We start from the raw sequence: 20,764 nt of genomic DNA, 5'->3' as shown, positions 1-20,764 counted from the left end.
AGTCCCTTATCTGATTTAGGATAGGTGAAGATCCTTTCCCAATCTGTTGGTGGTTTTTTTGTCTTATTGATGGTGTCTTTAGCCTTGCAGAAGCTATTAAAGATTTATTTGGTATGTGCACAGTGTTCTGCCTACACGCCAGAGGGGGCACCAGATCTCATTATATATGGTTCTAAGCCACCATGTGGTTGCTGGGAATTGAACTCAGTACCTCTGGAAGAGCAGTGCTCTCAACCTCTGAGCCATCGATCCAGCCCAAACTCATATGTCTTTTTAAAAAATTAATTATATAATTATTATTTTACTTATTCACTCTACATCCTGCTCACGGCCTCCATCCCACTCACCCCCTTCCCATAGTCCTTCCCCCATCTCTCTCCCCTTCTCTGAGTAGGTGGGGTCCACCCTGGGTATCCCCCACCCTGGCACTTCATGACTATGCAGGCCTAGGCACTTCTCTCCCACTGAGGCCAGAAAGGCAGCCCAGCTAGAACATATCCCACATGCAGGCTTTTGGGATAGCTCCTGTTCCAGTTTTTCTGGACTCAAGTTGCACATCTGTGATATATGTGTGGGGAGGCCTCGGTCCAGCCCATGTATGTTCTTGGGTGGTTCAGTCTCTGAGAGCCCCAAGGGTCCAGGTTATTTTATTCTATTGGTTTTCCTGTGGAGTTCCTATCCCCTTAGGGCCAAGCTCAGACTGCTTAAGATGAACATTATCCTAGAAGCATTTATATTGTATATATTTAAAAGCATGATGTTTTAAACAATGCTGTGTCCTGAAAAGAGTCCTAAAGAAAACAACGTTAGACTTTTGTAGCTACCAAAAACATGATTTTTAACCAATACAGCTTTGGACCATTACATTAGAGAAAACTAGAAGAAATAAATATTGATATCAGGAAATATTCCAAGGCTTGATAGATAATGCCTTTGAAGAATGATAATTTCCAAATTCAAATAAATTATACCACAGATATCAAGAAATCTTGAAAATTTGACCATAAGAGCATATATTAACAAAAGCTGAGAAATACTGAAATGGAAGACATTTTGGAAGATTGGAGATATGAGAGGATGAATTTATAGCTCTGTGTTTGGTAGTAGCCACTACAGGGCTTCTGTAAGTGACTGAGGCAGATATTCTTTGTAGACTGTAGAAAGGAAGAGGTGGCCATAATGCCCCAGGCCTGGGGTTGCTGGACTGGTTGCCTTGGGAAATTCCGTAAACAAATTATGTCTCAGTTTCATTGATGTTTCTGATATTTTTTACGATTAGTCAAACAGGAACACTTTTCAACACGATCTCATTGTGCTTTGGACAGGAGTTAGTATACGTGACGATTTGGACATGAGTTTCCATGCACAGGAACTATATGGTCCAATGTTAATCATTACAAAGATTATAAATTCATAATCTGTGGTACTTAGATTAATTTAGGTCACTGTTAGGTCTCTCTCCCATTGTGCTCTGGCGTGTTTTGTTTAGTTATGCATTCCTTACAGAGCCACACTGAAGAACAGCCTGGCTGTTTATCAGGGCCCTTGGCAGAGCTGGTTTCTAAGTCATGTAGAAGGTTGGATTTGATTACTCTGAAACCCTGAAAGTCAATTATCCTTCAGAATTACTTTGAGAAACTGTTTTATGAAACAACGATCGTTTCAATTATCTGTCATGGAGCTGAATCAGCCGTCTCATCCATCAAACTCACATGCAAATCACTTGTTGCTGCTGGAATCAAATAAAATCTATTCTCAAAGGGTGAGAACTGCCGGCATTCAGAATGTTCGGCAGATTCAGGAAGCGTGTCTGAAAAAGGCGTCTCCATTGCAAATCAAGTCCCGGAACCATGTGGTCTGACACAGAATTGTAAGGTTATTAAAACATTAGGGGTGATATTTATTTATTTATTTATTGACTGGAGTCAACAAATACTTCATTTCTTCAAAGTACTAAGTTGTATTGCAGAGCCACCAGGCCATACCATGCTTGTTATGAACCTACATAAGTTCTGCGTCTTCCTATGTTGCACTTGAACAGGAATGTTGGGGTGGGAGGAGAAAAGAAGGGGGTGGGGGGGACAGGCGTGATGGCTTTTTCTTTGATGAGTCTGAGCATGTTCACGTTCATCTCCTCCTGTTATTTGGGTTTTTATTTCTGTGACCCACCTGCCTGAACCTTTGCTTCACTGTCTTCTAGGACTTTATGTCTTCTAACCCTTTCACATGCGTAGTTTTAGAGAATATCTAATGCTAAAATAAAATCATTCATTTCTACTTACCTTTTTACTCTTATAGTGGCTTAAATAACAGGATTTTTTTTTCTTTTATGAGTATTGTTCTTTTATTTCTATTCTGATGCCTTCCCCCACCTCACTTTCAATTGCAGGGAGAAGATTTTGTCAGTACATTTCTCTCTCTCTCTCTCTCTCTCTCTCTCTCTCTCTCTCTTTTTACTGAATATTCAAACTTTAGAAATAATGTGAGTATAAGAATTAGACTTAGAATTTAGTAGCTTTATGCTGGTCTAGTCAAATGGTAGACGTGGATTCTTTTCTGAGGTCTAAGACCTCCCCGTCCCTGGGGAGGTAGCCAGCTTTCCAGTATCTTGGTAGGATTGTTCTTGTGTTGAGTAGGTCGTACGTTCAAGTAGACAGTTGTTGGTGGCCACAGAAAAGTGAGTGACACTTAGAATTTAGTTTATTTGTAATTCCCTGAATTTGTAGGTTTTTTTTTCAGTTACGTTTATTAAATGCTTCCCTCTATTTCAGTAACTAAAAGATGTTTATGATCTCATCTGTTACAACTTCCAGTTTGCATTATACATCTTCATCTTTAATCTGCTGGTAATTATAAGTTTTATATTTGTTGTGGGGTAAGGACCCAATTTCATTTTTTTTTCTACAAAGAGAAGCAATTATTCTGGGAACATCTGTTGGAAATGTGGTGTCTCAGTCACCTTCTCACTCCTGGGATCAAAGAACCTGACAGAAGTGGATGGAGGGAGAAAGCTCAGTTTGACTTTTGACTTTTAGTTCCAGAGGGCTATGGCCCACAAAGAAGCAGAAGATGGACAGGAGCCGGGGGCGGGGGGAGGTTGCTGGCTGTCTTTTAAAAAAAATTCCCATGTCAGTAATTTTTGATGTAGACGTCATAGATCTTGGTACCTTTATAATATTCCTTGAGACTCAGGGTGAGAGCTGTTTTTAGCTCACTCCTACCACAATCTAGACGAATTTGTATTTGTTTCCTAGACTAAGAAAAATGTATCAAAGTAACTACTTCTTACTAAACACCCAACACAGACTGCATGAGCATGCACCATAGACTGCATGAGCATGCAACATAGACGCATGAGCATGCAAAACAGCTTTCATGAGACTTCATGTGGTCAAGTGTCTTGGAAAGACTTTCTTCCCCCTCATAATTTTGTGTCAATTCAAGACAGATATTTTTCTGGTGAAGTTTCGGGCATGTGTGATCTTTGAGGTCTGGCTTCTCTTTCTCTCCTTCCCTACCATCATTTTAAACTCTTGTAAGAACACAGACGACAGATCCTTAGAAACAAATGCTTCCTGATTAATTTTCTCTCCCCTTCTGCCTGAAAAACCCTGTGGCTTCCAGTCCTCATAGTGGCCCACCAGAGCGAGAAACCTGAAGTCTATGCCTCATTAGCTCCACAATAAACCCATCCTGCTTGTGAATGTGGTTTCATTATTTTTGACATCAAGGACTCTATAGATTTAAAAGGAAATGCTTCCATGAGGTAAGGTGGGTTCACATTCTCATACTGTCCATAAGAGATAATCCTCCCTTTTTTCAGTTGAAGCAAAGGTAGTTTAAGAACTTGCCCAGAGTCATAGCATTAGCAGTGTTGCTCTGTGTTTCATACAGCCCCTGTTGCAATGCCAGTACCTGTCCTGGCCGTAGTCCTGATACTGGATTCATCTTCAAAACCTTTGCTGTGTTCTCAGAGAGGAAGTAGTGTCTGCAGCAAGCATGGCCCCTTTCCCTGCAGGTCAGCCAGCCCTCTGTGCCTCAGGACTGTGGGAAGGGAGTAGGAGTTTTAAACTGGACACAACATGAAAATGAACAAGATTTCAATGAGTGCAATTATGTACTAGAATTAGAATATTTATCATGGCGGAGGGGGTCATTATGTAGCAGGGAACAGGTGATCCCCATAGCATAATTTGGGAAATAATTGAAAGATAAAACTTAGTTCCAGAGTAAACTGTTTCAATAATTATCTTTGAATGGTCAGCCACTAAAGATTGGTTTCTTGTTTGATAGCAAGTTATACACTTTATCCTTTTTATTTGAGAATTCTATTGAGGTATATACATATTAAGAACAAGTGAATGCATTGCAACAAGATTGTAGCTAACACCTTCAGTACAACTAGAAACATGTTCTTCACCCAGAAAGTGTCTCCTGTGTCTTCCAGTCAGCGCTCCTCTTCCACTGGCAACCAGTACTATGATTTCTTCCACAGTGGACTAGTTCTCCTATTTCAGAACTTTATATATAGAAAGAATCTGTACATAGTTCTTTTCTTTTGTATCCTATGTATTTTACTCAGTATATTGTTTTAGGATCCATCCATCCATGCTGGAAGTAGAGGTAGTTCGTTTTATCTCTGAGTGTATCGCGGTGACTCAGTATGCTGTATTTCCTTTACACATTCTGTTGCTGGGCTTCTGAGCTGCTTGTATTTTTTCCTTAATAATATGAACAAAGTTACCAGGAACATTCATGTACATATTTTAATGTTTTTTATACAAACATCTAGGAGAGTAATTGATTGGATCCAAGTTTATATTTATATTCAACTATATCCGAAATTGCCAAAATATTTTCCAAAATGCTTCACCATTTTTGCATTTCTAAGAGCACCGTGCAAGAGTTCTGGTTGTTAAGTGTTCTTGCCAATTCTTGGTGTTCTCTGCTTTTTTTTTTTTTGGAGGCCTTTAAAATAAATGCCGTTGCCGGTTCGCTTTGTTTCCCAGATGTCTAAGTAAGTGCTGTTTTCTCCGAGCTGATGGGAAGGCTTTATAGGTATTCCTGTTGGAGGGATTTCTGCAGCTGTTATAGATTCCTTATTTTTAATGCCTATAGAACGTTTGTCTACTATTTTATTGAGCGTCAGTGCTTTTGATACAGAATGCATTTTTTTCTGGTATACATTCTTTCTAATGAAAACTCATCTTTTCACTGTGTTAAGGCTCCCTGGCAGCGAAGATTAATTTTCCTCCTGCTGACTTCAAAACTCAATATCTTTGACTTTTTTTTAATAATAGTCTTCCTCAGATATTGCTTATTTCTCTCAAGCCTTTTTTTAAAAAAAGATTTATTTATTATTTATTTGTATATGAGTACACTGTAGCTGTACAGATGGTTGTGAACCACCATGTGGTTGCTGGGATTTGAACTCAGGACCTTCTGAAGAGCAATCAGTGCTCTTACCCGCTGAGCCATCTCACCAGCCCCCTATCTTTGACTTTTTGAGAGACAGATTGTAATGTTTTTCATATGGAGCTCTATAAGTTTGTCATGATTGAATTTCTTAAATGCATAGATTGTGGTTTTTTTTTAAAGAAAAAGAAGTATTAGAAATTTTTGTTGTTATTTATTCAAATACAATTCCTGTCTATTTTTATCTCTGTCTTTTGGGATATCTTTTATAAACATGCCAGTGTGCATTATGATGTTCTATGGGTTTATAACTCATTTTTTATTTTTTTATTTTAATGAGACTGAAAGTTTTTATTTGTCTCACCTTTGAGTGTATTGATTTCTTCAACTATCATCTTTTTAAAAGTTTTTTTATTTATTATATGTCACTACACTGCAGCTGTCTCAGACATACCAGAAGAGAGCATCTGATCTCATTACAGATGGTTGTGAGCCACCATGTGGTTGCTGGGAATTGATCTCAGGACTTCTGGAAGAGCAGTCAGTGTTCTTAACCACTGAGCCATCTCTCCAGCTCCCTCAACTATCATTTCAAATCTACTGTCAGGCACCTACATCAAACTTTTACATTAGTTATGGTACTTTTAAGCACTTTTAAGAATTTCTATTTCCTTCCTTATTTTTTTTTCTCTTTACTGATAGCCTGTATTTATAGGAGAATGTTAAATTCTTCAGACATGGCTTCTTTAAATATCGATATTTGCCCTTTAATACCTGAGTTTTCTGGGGGACAGGTTCTGTCCTGCTTATTTTCTTGTACTTTTTTTTTTTTTATTTAATGTCTCCTGAAATTTTTGTCTAAAATAGTAAGTTTGCCCTTGCAGAAAATTCAGGAGAAGTTCCCTTGTGGGCTGAACAAGCCCCGTAAGAAGGGATTTATTAATAAGTGTAGATTTCCTTTGTCTCCAGAAGGAAGGGCTAAGACTTGACTGTATATTAGCTCTGGTGCATAGCACCAAGGCAAATCTACCTGCTACCCAGTCTCCGGGCCTAACATCCCCTTGCTTCAGCCTCACAGGCTCTTGGTTTCTTTGGCTTTGTTCTATGTTCTGAGAGTCAAGCCCCACTTTGAAATAATTCCTGTAGCAAAGAAAGTGTATTGCAGTTATGTTGACTTGGAGATCAGTGTCTTCCTACCACTGACTCACATTGTCAGTGTGTCTTCTGACACAGTGACTAGACTGAGAGAACTTTAGCACTCCTGTAGTCAGAAGACACACTGTCGATGTGAGTCAGTGGTAGGAAGACACTGATCTCCAAGTCAACATAACTGAATTTAACTACAGACATTGCCATCTATATTTATGGCTTTTATGACTCGTTATTTAGGAACATTATTTAACTACTTTGGATGCCGTGTAAATTTCCCTCCTTTTATGAGTTCTTTCTGAGCATCCAGGTTCCCATATAAGGGATCTAACCTAATTTGTTCTGTGGTGATGGGATGTAGATGGGGTCAGGACTAGTATGCTGGTGTGGAGTGGAGAGGCAGATTCCAAAGACAAACTTCTCCAGTTGGCCCTTGTGCTGGTTAGCTTTATTTGTGAACTTGTTATACCCTAAAATCATCTGGAAAGAGAACCTCCATGGAGAATTGTCTATGTTGGGTTGACCCATCGGCATGTCTGTGGAAATTTTTCTCAATATGGTTAATTGATATGGAAATATACAGCCCACTGTGGGTGGCAACATTCCCTGGTTTGGAAGTCACTGGGCTATAGACAAGTGGAGTCGTGGAGCCAAGAACAAACACATAGGTGATCATGCCTGGACTTGTTTTTAATCTTGACAGAATCTGATTAGATAATTTAAGCTTCTGACACTGTGGCCTCCCTGTATTATAGTCTGTTATCTGGAATGGTATGCTTAATAACCCCAAATCCTGAAGGCTGCTTTTCACCAGGATATTTTACAACAACATGAGACATGAAGGTGAACCAGTAGTCTTACTAGGAGCAGCTTTGTGGACTTAAATCTTTTCGAAAATGTCTCTGAAGTCTCAAGTGGCTTATGTTCTCATGCTAATGTTTTTCTCCTAAATTTGTTCATTGTTGTTGGATATCTGTCTTCAACAGCTGAGCCCCAGGCATAAGGGAACCTCTTGCCAATGAGAAAGTGTTCCCTAGAGGTTGTCCAAGTCCAGACACTGGTTGCTATGGGTGTCTTTACCCCAATTCATGCCAATTCTGAAAGACCGGCTTGTCACCAGTTCCTCTGCTGAGGAGACCTCAGCTGATGTTTGACTGACGTGCAGTTCAGCTTCTCCTTTTTCCAGCCTTGCTCATCCTGACTTCCTGACAGTCATTCTTCTGAGAAGTTGAAATGCTCTGTCTCAGATTAGACTTGACCCAAGAGAAGATTACAAGAATGCCCCAGTCCACTCCTGGTGCCCAAGAAATTATCCTTTGGAGGAAGGAGAACTTATTTCAAGAAATTATTCAGGATGTTTGAGATAGCCATAAAGCCATTCCAGGAATCCCAAGTCATCATTGGAACCCTGAGTAGCAAGAATCAAACTACCACACATTGTGGTGAATGGACACTGCTTGGTGTTTTAAATACCATCTTAATTCTATTTATTCTAATTGGCCTGAATAAAAATAGAGCCTTGTTATTCAGTAATTGACTCTCATGTCAAACTCCTGTAAGTGGTAATTTTGTTGTCTCTGTATATTTGATTATTAGCTGGAAACAGATAGAGGGGCAGATGATCTTGTTCCTATAAATGTAGCAATTGGCTTGTACACAAGTGTGATGCTGTAGTTCTGTGAGTAAAAGAGAAGCTAGCATCACAGAGGGTGTAATCTCTTTTTAAATATTTGTGGTGTGTGTGTGTATGTGTGTGTGTGTGTGTGTGTGTGTGTGTGTGCGCGCGCGCAGGCACACACACACACACACTTGTGTAGGTATGTATTCATGGTGTGTATGTGTGCGTGCACATGTGTGTGTGGAGCCAGAGGTTGATGCTGGGCGTCAGTTTTTCAGATATGGCTTCTTACTTAACCAGGTGCTCACAGATGAAGTTAGGCTACCTAGTCAGTTGGCAGAGGAGTCCTCTCATCTCCTCCTTCGCCGTGCTAGGGTTCCTGGTGTTTTCTGAGGGTGCTGTGGATCCAACCTCAGGTCTTCATGTTTGCATGACAAGCATTTCTCAAACTGTAATCTTTTAAACCTGTACAAAGCCATCTTCTTTCACTGCTAATTCACTCTTTTCAACTATCCTTTTCCTTTCAGAATTTTCAACTTCGTATGTGTCTATTGAATTTTCCTTGAATCTGTTTCTTACTTCACTAATGTGTTATCTAAATCTTTGTCAGATTTTCTGAGGTTTGTATGAGGAAAGTGTCTTTTACCTTGCACTTTTATTAGAAAGTGTCTGTCTTAAAATACCATTGTTTTGTGAGGTAGAAGTCTGGTAAGATGGCCCCTGAAGTTTTATGGGGTGACAGGAAAAAGAGATCTGAAGTTCGACACATCCATTGTGCTCACTGCGAGCGTGGGGTCTAGTTCTGAAGGCTGGGGGCTTGCTAGGCCCCCACAGCCACGTCCACCACCTGAATAGCCCAGACAATAGGAACTTGCTGTTTTTTACCTAAGCTCAACATGCTGAGGCTGTGAGGGACAATTTGTGTTAAGACTCTCCCAGCCATTGGCCATCTGCTGGTCATCTCTCCCTGTCCTGGGTTTGTAACCTCGCCACCTTCCTCTTGACTGCTGTCTTCCTGTAACTTTTTAAGTGTCTGTGATATTTCCACTTTTCATGATGATACCAGTTCCAGAGCATCAGGTGTCCACTCTGAGGAGCTCATTTAAACCCAGCAGCCCTCTCTCTAACGACCCAGTCTTCACGTAAGGCCAGATTCTGAGGTACTGCACACTAGGACTTCTATACAAGGAATTGAGGGAGGGGCACAACTCAGCCCATCGTATCACCATCTGTTTGTTATCCTGGAAGATAACTTGTTCTCTCTTCAAATAATTCTTTAAAGAGGAAAGGCCATTAACTCCTGAGAGGATTTTAGCTAAGAAATCTTCGCTTTACAAGGAAGTTTATTATCACAGCCTCCGTCATGCCAAGGTTGTTTTAAGGATGTGGTTATGACGAGCTCTCCATGGGAGACAGTTCTTGTCTAGCAGTAGAACTTGCATTTAATAGTGAGTCTATTGTTATAAATTAAACATTGCTTTTCTGTTGTGCTCATTTACATAAATCCAGTACAACAGATAAAGCCTGTAGCATTTGACTTGCATGTTTATTTTCAAAATGTTGAATTAGTCTAAGGGGAGAAGGGTGCACGAGTAAGACAGACAGCCTAGGGCAAAAGAGTGATTTTGTAGGCAACTAGAGGATTACTCCCCAACCTGAAGAAATTTCTGTTTGAATAGCCGCCTTTGAACTCCCTGCCATGCGCTGGAAGCCTGTCAGATCTCTATTGATGGACCCTAACTGTCCAGGGGACTTAGAATATTTGAAAGCAATAAAAAGGGCACATGTTTACCCAGAGATTACCATGTGCCTAGCTGTAGCTAGATGCTGTGAGAGCATTGAATGTGTAATAATGCCAGTGACAGTAGCAGATGTTGTATATCCTGTGTGCTATCATTCTTCAACATTAAAACAAACAAACAAACAAACAAACAAAAAACTTCACTGTTCTCTGATTGACCATGATTGTTTTATTGTGTGTATGGATATGGATATGTGTATGCATGTATTAATCAGGGTTCTCTAGAGTCACAGAACTTATGGAATGTTTCTATATATTAAGGGAATTTACTGTGATGACTTACAGTCTGCAGTCTAACTAACCCAACAATGAGCAGCTGTGGATGGGAAGTCCAAGAATCTAATAGTTGCTCAGTCCCATGAGGCTAGGTGTTTCAGCTGTTCTTCTGTATAAGCTAGAATCCTGAAGAGATAGATTCCAACAGATGTGCTGGCAAGTAAGTGCAAGCAGGTGAAGAGAGAGCATTCCTTCTTCTAATGTCCTTGTGTAGGCCTCCAGTAGAAGGTGTAGCCCAGATTAAAGGTGTGTACCACTACACCTGGATTTGGAATTTGCATTATCCCAGGTTGGCCTTGATCTCAGAAATCTGCTTGCTGCAGTCTCCTGGGATTAAAGGCATGTACTACCTTGCCTGGGCCTAAACTTTTAGTGGCCACTATGCCTCAAGATCAAAAGCATGTGTCATCCCATGTCATGATCTGAGTTAGAAGTCTCTGTCTCCTAGTCTCAAGATATGGGTCACAAGTGTGTCCTCCATTTCTGGATTGTAGTTCATTCCAGATGTGGTCAAGCTGACCAGGAATAACCCTCACAATGCACTCCTTGTCAACTTGACACAAATCATATCCCTTATCCAAATGAAACAATTACCAGGTCATTAATATTGCCTAACATGATATAACTATCCCTTGTACAATCACAAACACATTGTAAATTTAGAAGAAGTCAATGTCCCTTAGGAATATCCTTTTAGTATCTCAACTTAAATACCAATTGATATTTTCTTAATTGAGGTTAAAGAAATTGGAAGAAAGCGCAAATATCTATATAAATGTGTTCCTAACAAAATAAAACAGAAGCATGCATATTACTTACAGGCCTTGTTTCTGCAACTGGTCACATGGCCTTAGATGGTATTTATAACTACCTTCCTCTACTACCAATTCTGTATTTCCTCCACCCTCTGCAAGCATCTCAGTCTTAGCTCTTTTCCTGGGGGAGTGACCCGTACCTTCCTTCCTTCTGTGCCCTTTGTCATCCTGCTTGGATTAGGCTCTTATAGTTCCCCATTGACTTTAATCACAGGATATGGTGGTATTAGAGATGCTCTAAAGGATCTCCTGCACTCCAGACATAATCCTTCTTACCTCCATTGTGGAGAGGCAATCCAATTTCTCCATGGTAATCTGATCTATCACCCCTCCTAACACTGTTATTCCTTTCTTAGCCTGTTGGTTTAAGGGCATTAGAAGCCCAAAATGACCAGGGGGAAGTCTGAGCTTTCAGTTCAATGGAATGTTGGTTGTAGCTCCTGGCAGGAGCATTTTCCCCTCTGGAACCAAAATTTCAGGTCAGTAGAACTTAGGGTTTCAGGGACAGCAAGCAAAACCTTTCCTAGTGGGTCACTAGGAGTGATATTAAGTGGAACTATTCCCCTTTCCATCCCTTGATTCCTGGTCCAATGGATCCCGGCTATGGGAGAAACTGTACTATATATCAGATGTTGATTCAAAGCATATACTGCCTTTTGAAGAACTCTGCCCCAGCCCTCCATGCTGCTGCCACCTAATTGGCAATGTAACTGTGTCTTCAAAAGGTCATTCCATCTTTCTATCAGGCCAGCTGCTTCAGAATGGTGGGGAACATTGTAAGACCAGTGGATTCCATGATCTTGGGCCCATTGTCGCACTTCTCTGGCTGTGCAGGTCAGAAGCAATACTGTGAGGAATATCATGAAGGCAGATAAGGCATTTTGTAAGGCCATGGATGGTGATTTTGGCAGAAGCATTACATACAGGAAAGGAAAATGTATAACCAGAATAAGTATCTACACCAGTGAGAATAAAACATTGATTTATCTATGCTTCCCCTTATAATACGAAGATCACACTGCTTCTGGCAATTCCATACTTGGGTTAAAGGTGTGTACTACCTTGCCTAACCCTAAGCTTTTCATGGCCACTTTGCCTCAAGATCTGGTCCAAAAGCATAAATCATCCCATGGCAAGATCTGGGTCAGAAGCCTGGGTCTTCCAGCCACAAGATCACAAGTGTGCCCTCCATTTCTGATTTTTAGTTCTTTCCCGATGTAGTCAAGTTGACAACCAGGAATAACCATCACATGTATGTGTACACATACATATATATGCACTGTATATATGAATACACACACTCACACATAAGAAAATTGAAACTTAACGGTTAAGATGTACCCATTGGTAAGGTGAATTGTCATCTTTTTTTGTTCTCTAAATATTTTTCTACACTTCTTTTCTTTAAAAAAGTTTGTAATGTATTGATCATATCCTTTCCCTTCCCCAACTTTTCTCATAATCCTTCCCACCTCTCTACCCAGCTCCCTGCTGCCCCCCAGAAACAAAAGTCTCAAAAATCAGAAACCAAAAATAAGAACAAACATCCAAAAGACAAAAATTAACAAAACAAAAGTGCAAAAAAAATGGAGTCTATTCTGTGCTGACCAACTTTTCCTGAGCTTGGGGCCTTCCCTGCAGTGCCCCTGGTGTATGCAGTGACAATCTTTTGGGACAAAATCCCTGATTTTTCCCTTTCCGAGAAAGTATCAGTTGCAAATAGCTTGTTGTTGTTGGTGGTGGTGGTGGGGAGTGTCTTTGTGTCTACTTCTTCTTAGTGCTGGAATTTTGTCTGGCTTGATCCTGTGCAGATCTCGTGTGTGCATCAGGCTCTATCTATTCATGTGCATATCATCTTGTTGTGTCTGGAAGGCGTTGTATCCTTGAAGTCATCCACCACTTCTAACTTTTACAGTCTTTCTGCTCTCTCTTCCATATAGATCAGTGAGCCTTGAGGGGAAGGTTGTGATAAAGACATCCCACCTAGGACTGATGGCCCCAGAATTTCAGTCACATTGTCTAGTTGTGGGTCTTTATGGTTGTTCTCATCTACTGTGAGTGACAGCCTTTCTGATAAGAACTGACTGAGGCACTGATCTATTGGTATCGTAGTCTTAGTTGTCTCTTTCCCGTATTCCAAGTTCTGCTCTTAATCTGTATGTTCTAATACCTTCTTTGTTGAAGTTTATATTCTTATTGTGGAGGTAGGTTGTGCAATAGGTAGGTTGTGCAATAGGTTAAGGCAATAGGAGACAAGAATAGAAGGGGCTAATTTTGTAGTCATTTGGTATGAATTTGTGTGCTGTCAGGGTCCCATGAAAGTGTGGAATTGTGTAACAGAAGATGATAACTTCTCTGGTTCACACTCATTTGACCCTCTTCCTGTGCATATGACCTTGGACGGGCAGCTTAACTGTTACTCCATATTAGGGATAATGAAAGTCCCAGCCTCACTGTTGTAAGGGATCCATAAGATATGTAAAATGATTCTAAATGTGGTGAAATATGTTTTGTGAGCTTTTCACAGGCAGTAACTTAGGTCAGTTTGATTCATTCATGAATCTACACATCTAGGGCAGTGCTTAGTATAAAATAGATACTCATAAATGTTTTGTTGGTTGAATGAAATTGTGAATGAATACAGAAAATTCTATATGGACAATATAGAAATATAGAATGAATTGGAAATAGGCTTAGTCGCTTTAGTAGGCACACTAGTCTAAGCCTGCACAGCTCTGTGACTGTGGCGCTCAGCTGGGGACACATTAGAAGTGCTTAGAAGCCTTTTTTCTTTTTTACCACCACCTCTTCCTTCTACTCCTCCTCCTCTTCCTCCTCTTCCCCCCCACCCCCCATCTTCCTACTCCTTCTTGTGCTGAGGACTGAATCCAGGCCTCTACACATGCTAGGTTACATGTTTATTCTGCCATTAAGCTATGTCCAGTCTTCTAGAAGACTTTTAAAGGGACCAGCTCAAACTCCACTGTGGGCAAGAATCCAGCATCCCTGTCTTAATTGTTTTAGAAGGAATCACCACGGAGTACCAAAGTCCATATCTACAGGTATATTGTTTTGATGGTTCAATACAGCAGTGACTTTCTGACTGAACTTAGGAAATTAAGTCCCACCTTTTTCCCCCCCAGTAGTAATTACATCCTTGAAGATGTTGATGTATATTTAAAATAATCAAAAACTCCTTTGAATTCATATGCAAAGTTAGACTTTGGCTCAAGTAATCACACAGATTGTTCCCCTACATAAAATTACGAGTGGAATATTTATATTTATGTGGGGTTTGGGACTGGTTCTCACTGTGTGGACTTTTGGCATTTCGGGCTGTTGTTCATGTTAACTGAGAAGCAGTATAGTCTGCCTCGGATAAAAACAAATAGGTTCTACATGACATGAAGAAAAGTACAACGGCACACACACACACACACACACACACACACACACACACACGTTTCTTTATGTCTGTTTGGGGGTACTGAGTATTGATCTCAGAGCCTCACACATACTAGACAAGTACTCTCCCACTGGTCTGCATTGCCAGTCCCATAGGATGTCTGTTGAGGCACTTGAAGAGTGTGACCAAGGCACAGAGTACCTTTTTATATAGCTGACGCCTTTCTAGAAAGTGGAGATGAATGCATCAGTAGCTCCTCCCAGTCTTTAGATGTCCTGGACAAAACACACTCTCCATTCTCTGACATTTCCCCACTCAATATGCAGGAGTTTTATCCTCATGAATTAGACTCCCAGAAGGTGGTGTGGATGGCTTGACTCTGAGCCATGTCAGTTGAAAGGAGAGTAGATTGAAATTTTGAAATGGATCCCAAGAGGGTACCATGGCTGAATAATCAGTCTTGCATGTCTTCCTGTGCATTTTAAAAAGATTTTCTTTATGAAGAGTATTTATGCTACATATTTCTTTGAGTGAGTACATAATAAAAAAAATATTAGTACCCTTGCCAGAGGTGGTGATGCATGCCCCAGCACTTGGGAGGCAGGGGCAAAAGTTGTGTTAGGCCATCCTGGTCTACTTAGTAAGTTCAGGCAAGTCAACTAGCCAGAGGTACATGGTGAGACCTTGTCTAAAAAATGATCACTGTCCTATGTCCTTTATAAACAGGACAGTGGGATGACAACCCACTGTTATCTTAATATCAAGAAGATGAGGTGTTTTGGTAATTCCAAGGTTAGCTCTTTTTTTCTTGGCTACTTTTAGTCCCCGCTTCCCCTTTCCCCTTCCCGTTCCCGTTCCCCTTCCCGTTCCCTCTCTCCTTCACTCCCTACCCTTTCCCCTCCTTTCTTTTCTTATGAGATGGTTTGGTCCAGGTCTTGAATAACCTTGACTTGACTATCCGCCCACCTCTACTTTCCCAGTGCAAGGATTACAGGCATGTACCAGCAGGCCTGGATTGAAGACTGGATTCTATCTAGTCTACATCTGTCTGTCTGTCTGTCTGTCTATTGGTGTTTAGAAAAGTCTCCCTGTGTACGTAGTCCAAGTTGGCTTTGAATGTACCACTTTCCTGCCTCTGCCTTCACCTTCTGCATGCTGGGATTAAAACCCTGGTGTGTTCCACCATGCCCAGCTACATTTACTACTAAAGAGCTGCTTTGAAGGATTTTGGACCCTCTCAGCAAAGGACATCTCTGAGGTATAAAGCTTGGGACATTATTCAAATCAACCTAACTGGATTTCTCAAGCCCTGATCAAATCAGCAAGCTGTTTTGCTTAGCTTCTTGGTCAAGTTCATTCACTAATTCAGAAGGCATTTATTGAATATGTGCAGAGTCTATCTAGCTCAGGGCTAGATGTAACAAGATTAGTGGATGAATGAAGTCCTGTCCTTTAGGAGTTTATAGTCTTTACTGAATGAAGGGAAGGCAATAATAGAATGCCATTGAAGATGTATGATAGCTCTTGTACTTGAAATGTGTTCTTAGTCTTTCACGTCAGGTAATTGACATTAACGTGGCATTATGCTCTGGGAACTGAATTATGAAGTATTTTCTTTTCATATTTATTTCACAGTTAATATCACAGTTCTTTTCAGACATGCTCTTGTGAGAATACTCGTTCCCCACAAAGTGATGTTGTGAAGTTAATAGAATCGTTGGCATTTCACACTTTCAGTCTGTGCACTTGGGAGGATTCTGAGCAGGAGGAAGGATGTGAAGTTGAACCCCCATTTATTGTTTAATTAGAGCAAATTGTAGCTAAAACTTCTGCCCTCACCCTTTCCATCCACACAGCAAGCTCTGCTAGAGTTTCATGTCATCTTCTTCCACCATGATGGATGTAAATAGAAAAGGAACACTCACTGATTTTAGTTGAGGTCCCGGATATAATTAAATTCCTTTCCTCTTTGAAGGAAAATATCTATTCATGCATGAACTATTACAAAAAATGATGTTCATCTGTTTAGAAGAGTAGAAAGCTGAAATCAAAAGTGCCTCTCATGCCCCAATATTTTCTAATTATAATTTTTCTATTCTGTGTTTTATGTATCAACTTTTCAAAGGTGTACCTTCAGCCACCAACTGGTAGCTGCTTACAATGCCTCTTAACCCATTTCCCTCCTCATTAATGTTTGTATGTGCAGTGTTTATACCGTTTTCTTCTGTTAATATTACGAATTCAGCCTTTAATTTTGCGTCCATAATGGGGAATAAATAAGAAATAAACAAAAGACCTAGTTGCTTCTTTCCACATGCTAAAAAAGTGCATTCTTTGATGGGAGTTCCTGGGAAGTACTATCTGGGTCAAGGTGCAGCAAGGTTCTGTAGTGTACAGATGCCTTGTGTACTAATTCAGTAGCCAGGGCAGCTTGCTGCTGGGTCAGGTGTCGGTTCCTAGTTATGGAGGGTGATGGAACTTAGGCTGTCACAGTTCACACGTGCCCCGGAGCAGAACTCACTTGTTCAGTAGTTTCTACCAAGACCAGACAATGGAATTTTATTTCTTTTCTCTTCTTCCTCCTCCTCTGCCCTGACTCGATCTTCTTTCCCACTTCTATCTTGTTTTCTCTACTTCTTTTTTCTAACCACAACTTTCTGAGATAGTTCGTGAAACTCTAAAAGATTTGTTTTTCTCTCATTCATCTAAAATTTGAGAGTTCAGCCATCCTATGGCTTTGTGCTTGGATTGGATAGTGTGTGTGTGTGTGTGTGTGTGTGTGTGTGTGTGTGTATGTGTGTGTACTTTTCTCCCCCTTCCTTCCTATCTCACTCCCTCCTTCTTCCCTTCTCTCTCTTCCTCTTTCCCTCCCTCCCTCCTCCCCTCCCTCCCTCCCTCCCTCCCATCTTTCCTTCATTCTCTCCCTTGTCCTCTTGCCACCAATAACATTTTAACCAAAGACTTTCCTATATAGTTACATATTGATTCTGACTAAGTTGCCCAGGCTAGCCTCAAAGTTGTTATGTAGCTCTATGCAGGCTTTGAAATTATAATCCATCTATCTCAGCCTCTTGCTATGGAATTTTTTAAGCACTTAAATTTAGTTTGTGAGGACTCTTGAAGACCTAAAAGTAGAACCTATGGTTTCTGAATCTACAAAACCACGGGGTTTTTGTTTGTCTGTTTTGTTTTTATTTTAATGGGCGAAACTGGTTTAGCATTAATGGGAAGAACTTTGAAGGTAGAGAAGAAAACCCCTATGAACCATGGTAGAGAAAGTCCCTCAATATGGGAGGAAAACCTCTGTGAGAGAAGGATTTCCACAGAAGATTCTGTCTCCTCGTCTCTTCACTCCTCGCCCCCTTGTTTCTTGTATTATATTAGGCTATCTTAGCACCTTCAAATGTCCACTTACCTTTTCTTTTCTAAGCCAGGGTCTTGCTATGTGGCCCAGGATAGCCTTGGACTTTCTGTGTCTTCAGACCCCCCTGCCCCTGTCTCCTGAGCTAATGCCGGGGTTCCATGCCTAGGGTACCACACCTGGTCACTGTTCCTCTCATAGGAATATGGCTAGAGGGTGTGGGATGTACTTTGTCACAAGGAGCCCAAACTGAAGTTGTTAACTACCTATCTTGGAGAACATGAGGAAAGGGAACCATGACTGGACCATCTTCTTTCAAAAATTCCACCCGTCTGATGAGTCTGGGGAATTATGCAGAGCTAATGTGTTGCCTGAAGCCTGCATTGGAAAGGATGCCAGCAAGCCTGTGGTGGTAACTGCCAACTCCTGAAGACCGGTTTCTGGAACTTCCTGGGTAGGATTCCAAGAGACCCTAAAAGAAACAGAGAGGGGGGGGGCTACCTGCTGAGATATCTGACACACTCAGTGTCCAGTGCTGGCACACACTCGTTTATTCCTGAGTGTGGAGAACTACTATTCTTGCCTAACCTCACCTGTCATTCATAGGTGGAGTCTGGATAGGTCAGTGAACATGAAAAGAGTCCCCTGCCCTTTAGGACGCAACACATTCTTCCCTGTCTGCTCCTAACCCTTCATCTTTCTTTCTGCTGTAAGCACCTTTCCCTCTGAGGCTGTGCCTTGAGGGCATTCACAGTATCTGCTGTGTCCTTTGTGGCTTCTCCCTGCTCCTCTGACTGAGGGCGGCTGAGGAAGTGTGGGTCATGTTTCTTGGCAGATGCAAATCAGTCTTTTCACATTGAGGGAGCTCAGCTCAGAGGACAGGGGTGTGATCCTCAGCCAGGAGAAGGAAATTGCTCTCAGAAGAAGGGAGTAAGCAAGCTTCCATTGGTAACCAGACTTCTGTGCTGTGCTGGGCAGTGGAGTTGCACAAGAGGGCGTTGTTTCTATTTCATCTGTGACAACTTGAATTTCTTTCCAAGTATCCTAAGTATCTCATTATTTTTTTTTTCTCTGTAAGTGGTGAGGCTCCACTCTTGCCCTCCACCCTGAAAAGAAGTTGAGCTTCCAGCTTCTAGCCCTGTAGTCCTATTACAAAACAGCCTCCTCAGGCTCTCTGATTTTGGGGGCATTTGTTACTGTCTATTCTAGTAGAGGTGTATCTCACCACAGTTGTAAAGGATATCAGATGCTAGAGACTCCCTCAGGTTGCTCCCTTACAGATTCTATCCAACAGGGGGCTGTGAGCTCTGTACAGGATTCTCATATCCTCGTGTTCATATGTACACATGTATGCATGTCTGTCTGTATGCATTTATTATTTATTTATTTATTTATTTATTTATTTATTTATTTATTTATTTATTTTCTTGCTGCAGGAAAGCCATCTCCCGGACAGGCCTCCAGCATCTGGCACCTGCACATCCTCTTGGTCTCCCTGTGGCTAACGGTCCAGCGAAGGAGCCCAGAGCAACTCTGGACTGGAGCGTAGGTGTCTGGTGTTTTGTGTTTGTTTTGTCTTGTTTTGTCTTCTCCCCCAAGTTCATTTCAGTTCCATGCTGTATTTTGCTCATCTCACCTTCAGGATTCCACAAGTCAGAACAGGTCTACTGAGAGTTGGCAGTGGTCAAGTTAGTGAGATCACTAACTGTGGGCTGGCAGCCATCCACCTTTCTGAAGCCACATGTAGGGCCATGCTGTCTCAACAATGAGCAGAATAGATTCACCCATGTCCTTTTCTGGTCTGGGGGGAGATTTGTGTGGGAAAGAAGGGGAGTGGTTATTTTTTTAACCTATTAAAACATAAAAATACGTATTTGTGGTGTACCATGTGGTGTTTTGACACATGTACACAGGTATAGGCATAGAGTGAAACATATCTACTCAGACATTTATCAGTTATTTATGCTAGAAACCATCTAACTCCCTTTTTCTAGCCTTGTACAAAAGGGTGTACTATATTATCTGGTTAATAGTATAAAGAAACACCCATTGTTTAGGGTCACTCTACTGTGACGTGGTATCTAACTATGACTTACTATCAGCTGAAGAATCTTTCTGTTGCCTATCTTCTGTCTCTCCCAGGCTCAACTAACTCAATTCTCAGAGTAGGATAAACCTTGTAATCATTTACATACAGGTGAGATGGCAGGGTATTCTACTTCCTATGCCTCACTCATTTGACTACGCCCAAATCTCCAACTCCATCTATTGTAAATAGCAGGATTTTTTCCTTCTGTGTCAGATAAGATGACATTTTATTGAACTGAAACATAGCACATAGCATCCTTAGCAAAGGTCTCAGGCCATAAAAAGTAAGCTCTGATTTTCATGTTGGCCTACAAGGGTTTTGATTTGAACTACGACTTGAAAGCATGCCCGATTTCAGTGCCTGTGTATTTATGGGCAAATCTTATTTCCACAGTCTCTCCGCTTGGCAGAATTAAAATCCTCTAGAGGGACTTATTGTCAGGTATACTGTAGACACTTCCCCCATAAGCCAATGACACAGTCTGACAAATAGAAAAAGGGTTGTCCAATAGCAAATGGGACTTACCTTCAGCTTCTGGTGAGGGAGGAAGAGAAATATTCATTTCATTTTTGATGCTCTTAAACTGAAAATTATTAGAACACTAGTTAAATATTGTCACAAATATAATATTATGCCCTGCCACTAAGTTATCTGAATGTCTCTCTGTAGCTCAGTCCGGCTCAGAATCCACACTGTGACCCGAGCAGACCCTGAGCCCCTGAGGACTGCAGACACTTGTCACCAGCTCCAGCTTCCCAACTCTTTATTAGACCTTTATCAAAATCATAACAGACCTTAGGAGTAGACTGTGTGTGTGTGTGTGTGTGTGTGTGT

The 20,764-nt window shown here is 41.1% G+C and overlaps 1 protein-coding gene across 6 annotated transcripts in view; it reads left to right on the top strand.

The window, feature by feature from the left end:
* The window catches only part of Dgki (diacylglycerol kinase iota), a 447,586-nt gene that overhangs the window by 125,257 nt on the left and 301,565 nt on the right, over window positions 1–20,764 (top strand). For all 6 annotated transcript variants that reach the window (XM_029478768.1, XM_029478767.1, XM_029478769.1 and 3 more), the window contains exon 2: window positions 19,278–19,386. In XM_029478768.1, coding sequence (XP_029334628.1) covers window positions 19,278–19,386 — 109 coding nt within the window. The remainder of the gene's footprint in view (window positions 1–19,277; window positions 19,387–20,764) is intronic.

The sequence above is a fragment of the Mus caroli genome, chromosome 6, assembly GCF_900094665.2.
Source record: "Mus caroli chromosome 6, CAROLI_EIJ_v1.1, whole genome shotgun sequence".
NCBI classification, from domain to species: domain Eukaryota; kingdom Metazoa; phylum Chordata; class Mammalia; order Rodentia; family Muridae; genus Mus; species Mus caroli.
The sequence above is the reverse complement of the archived record's forward strand: the minus strand, read 5'-3'. Positions and strand labels throughout refer to the sequence as shown.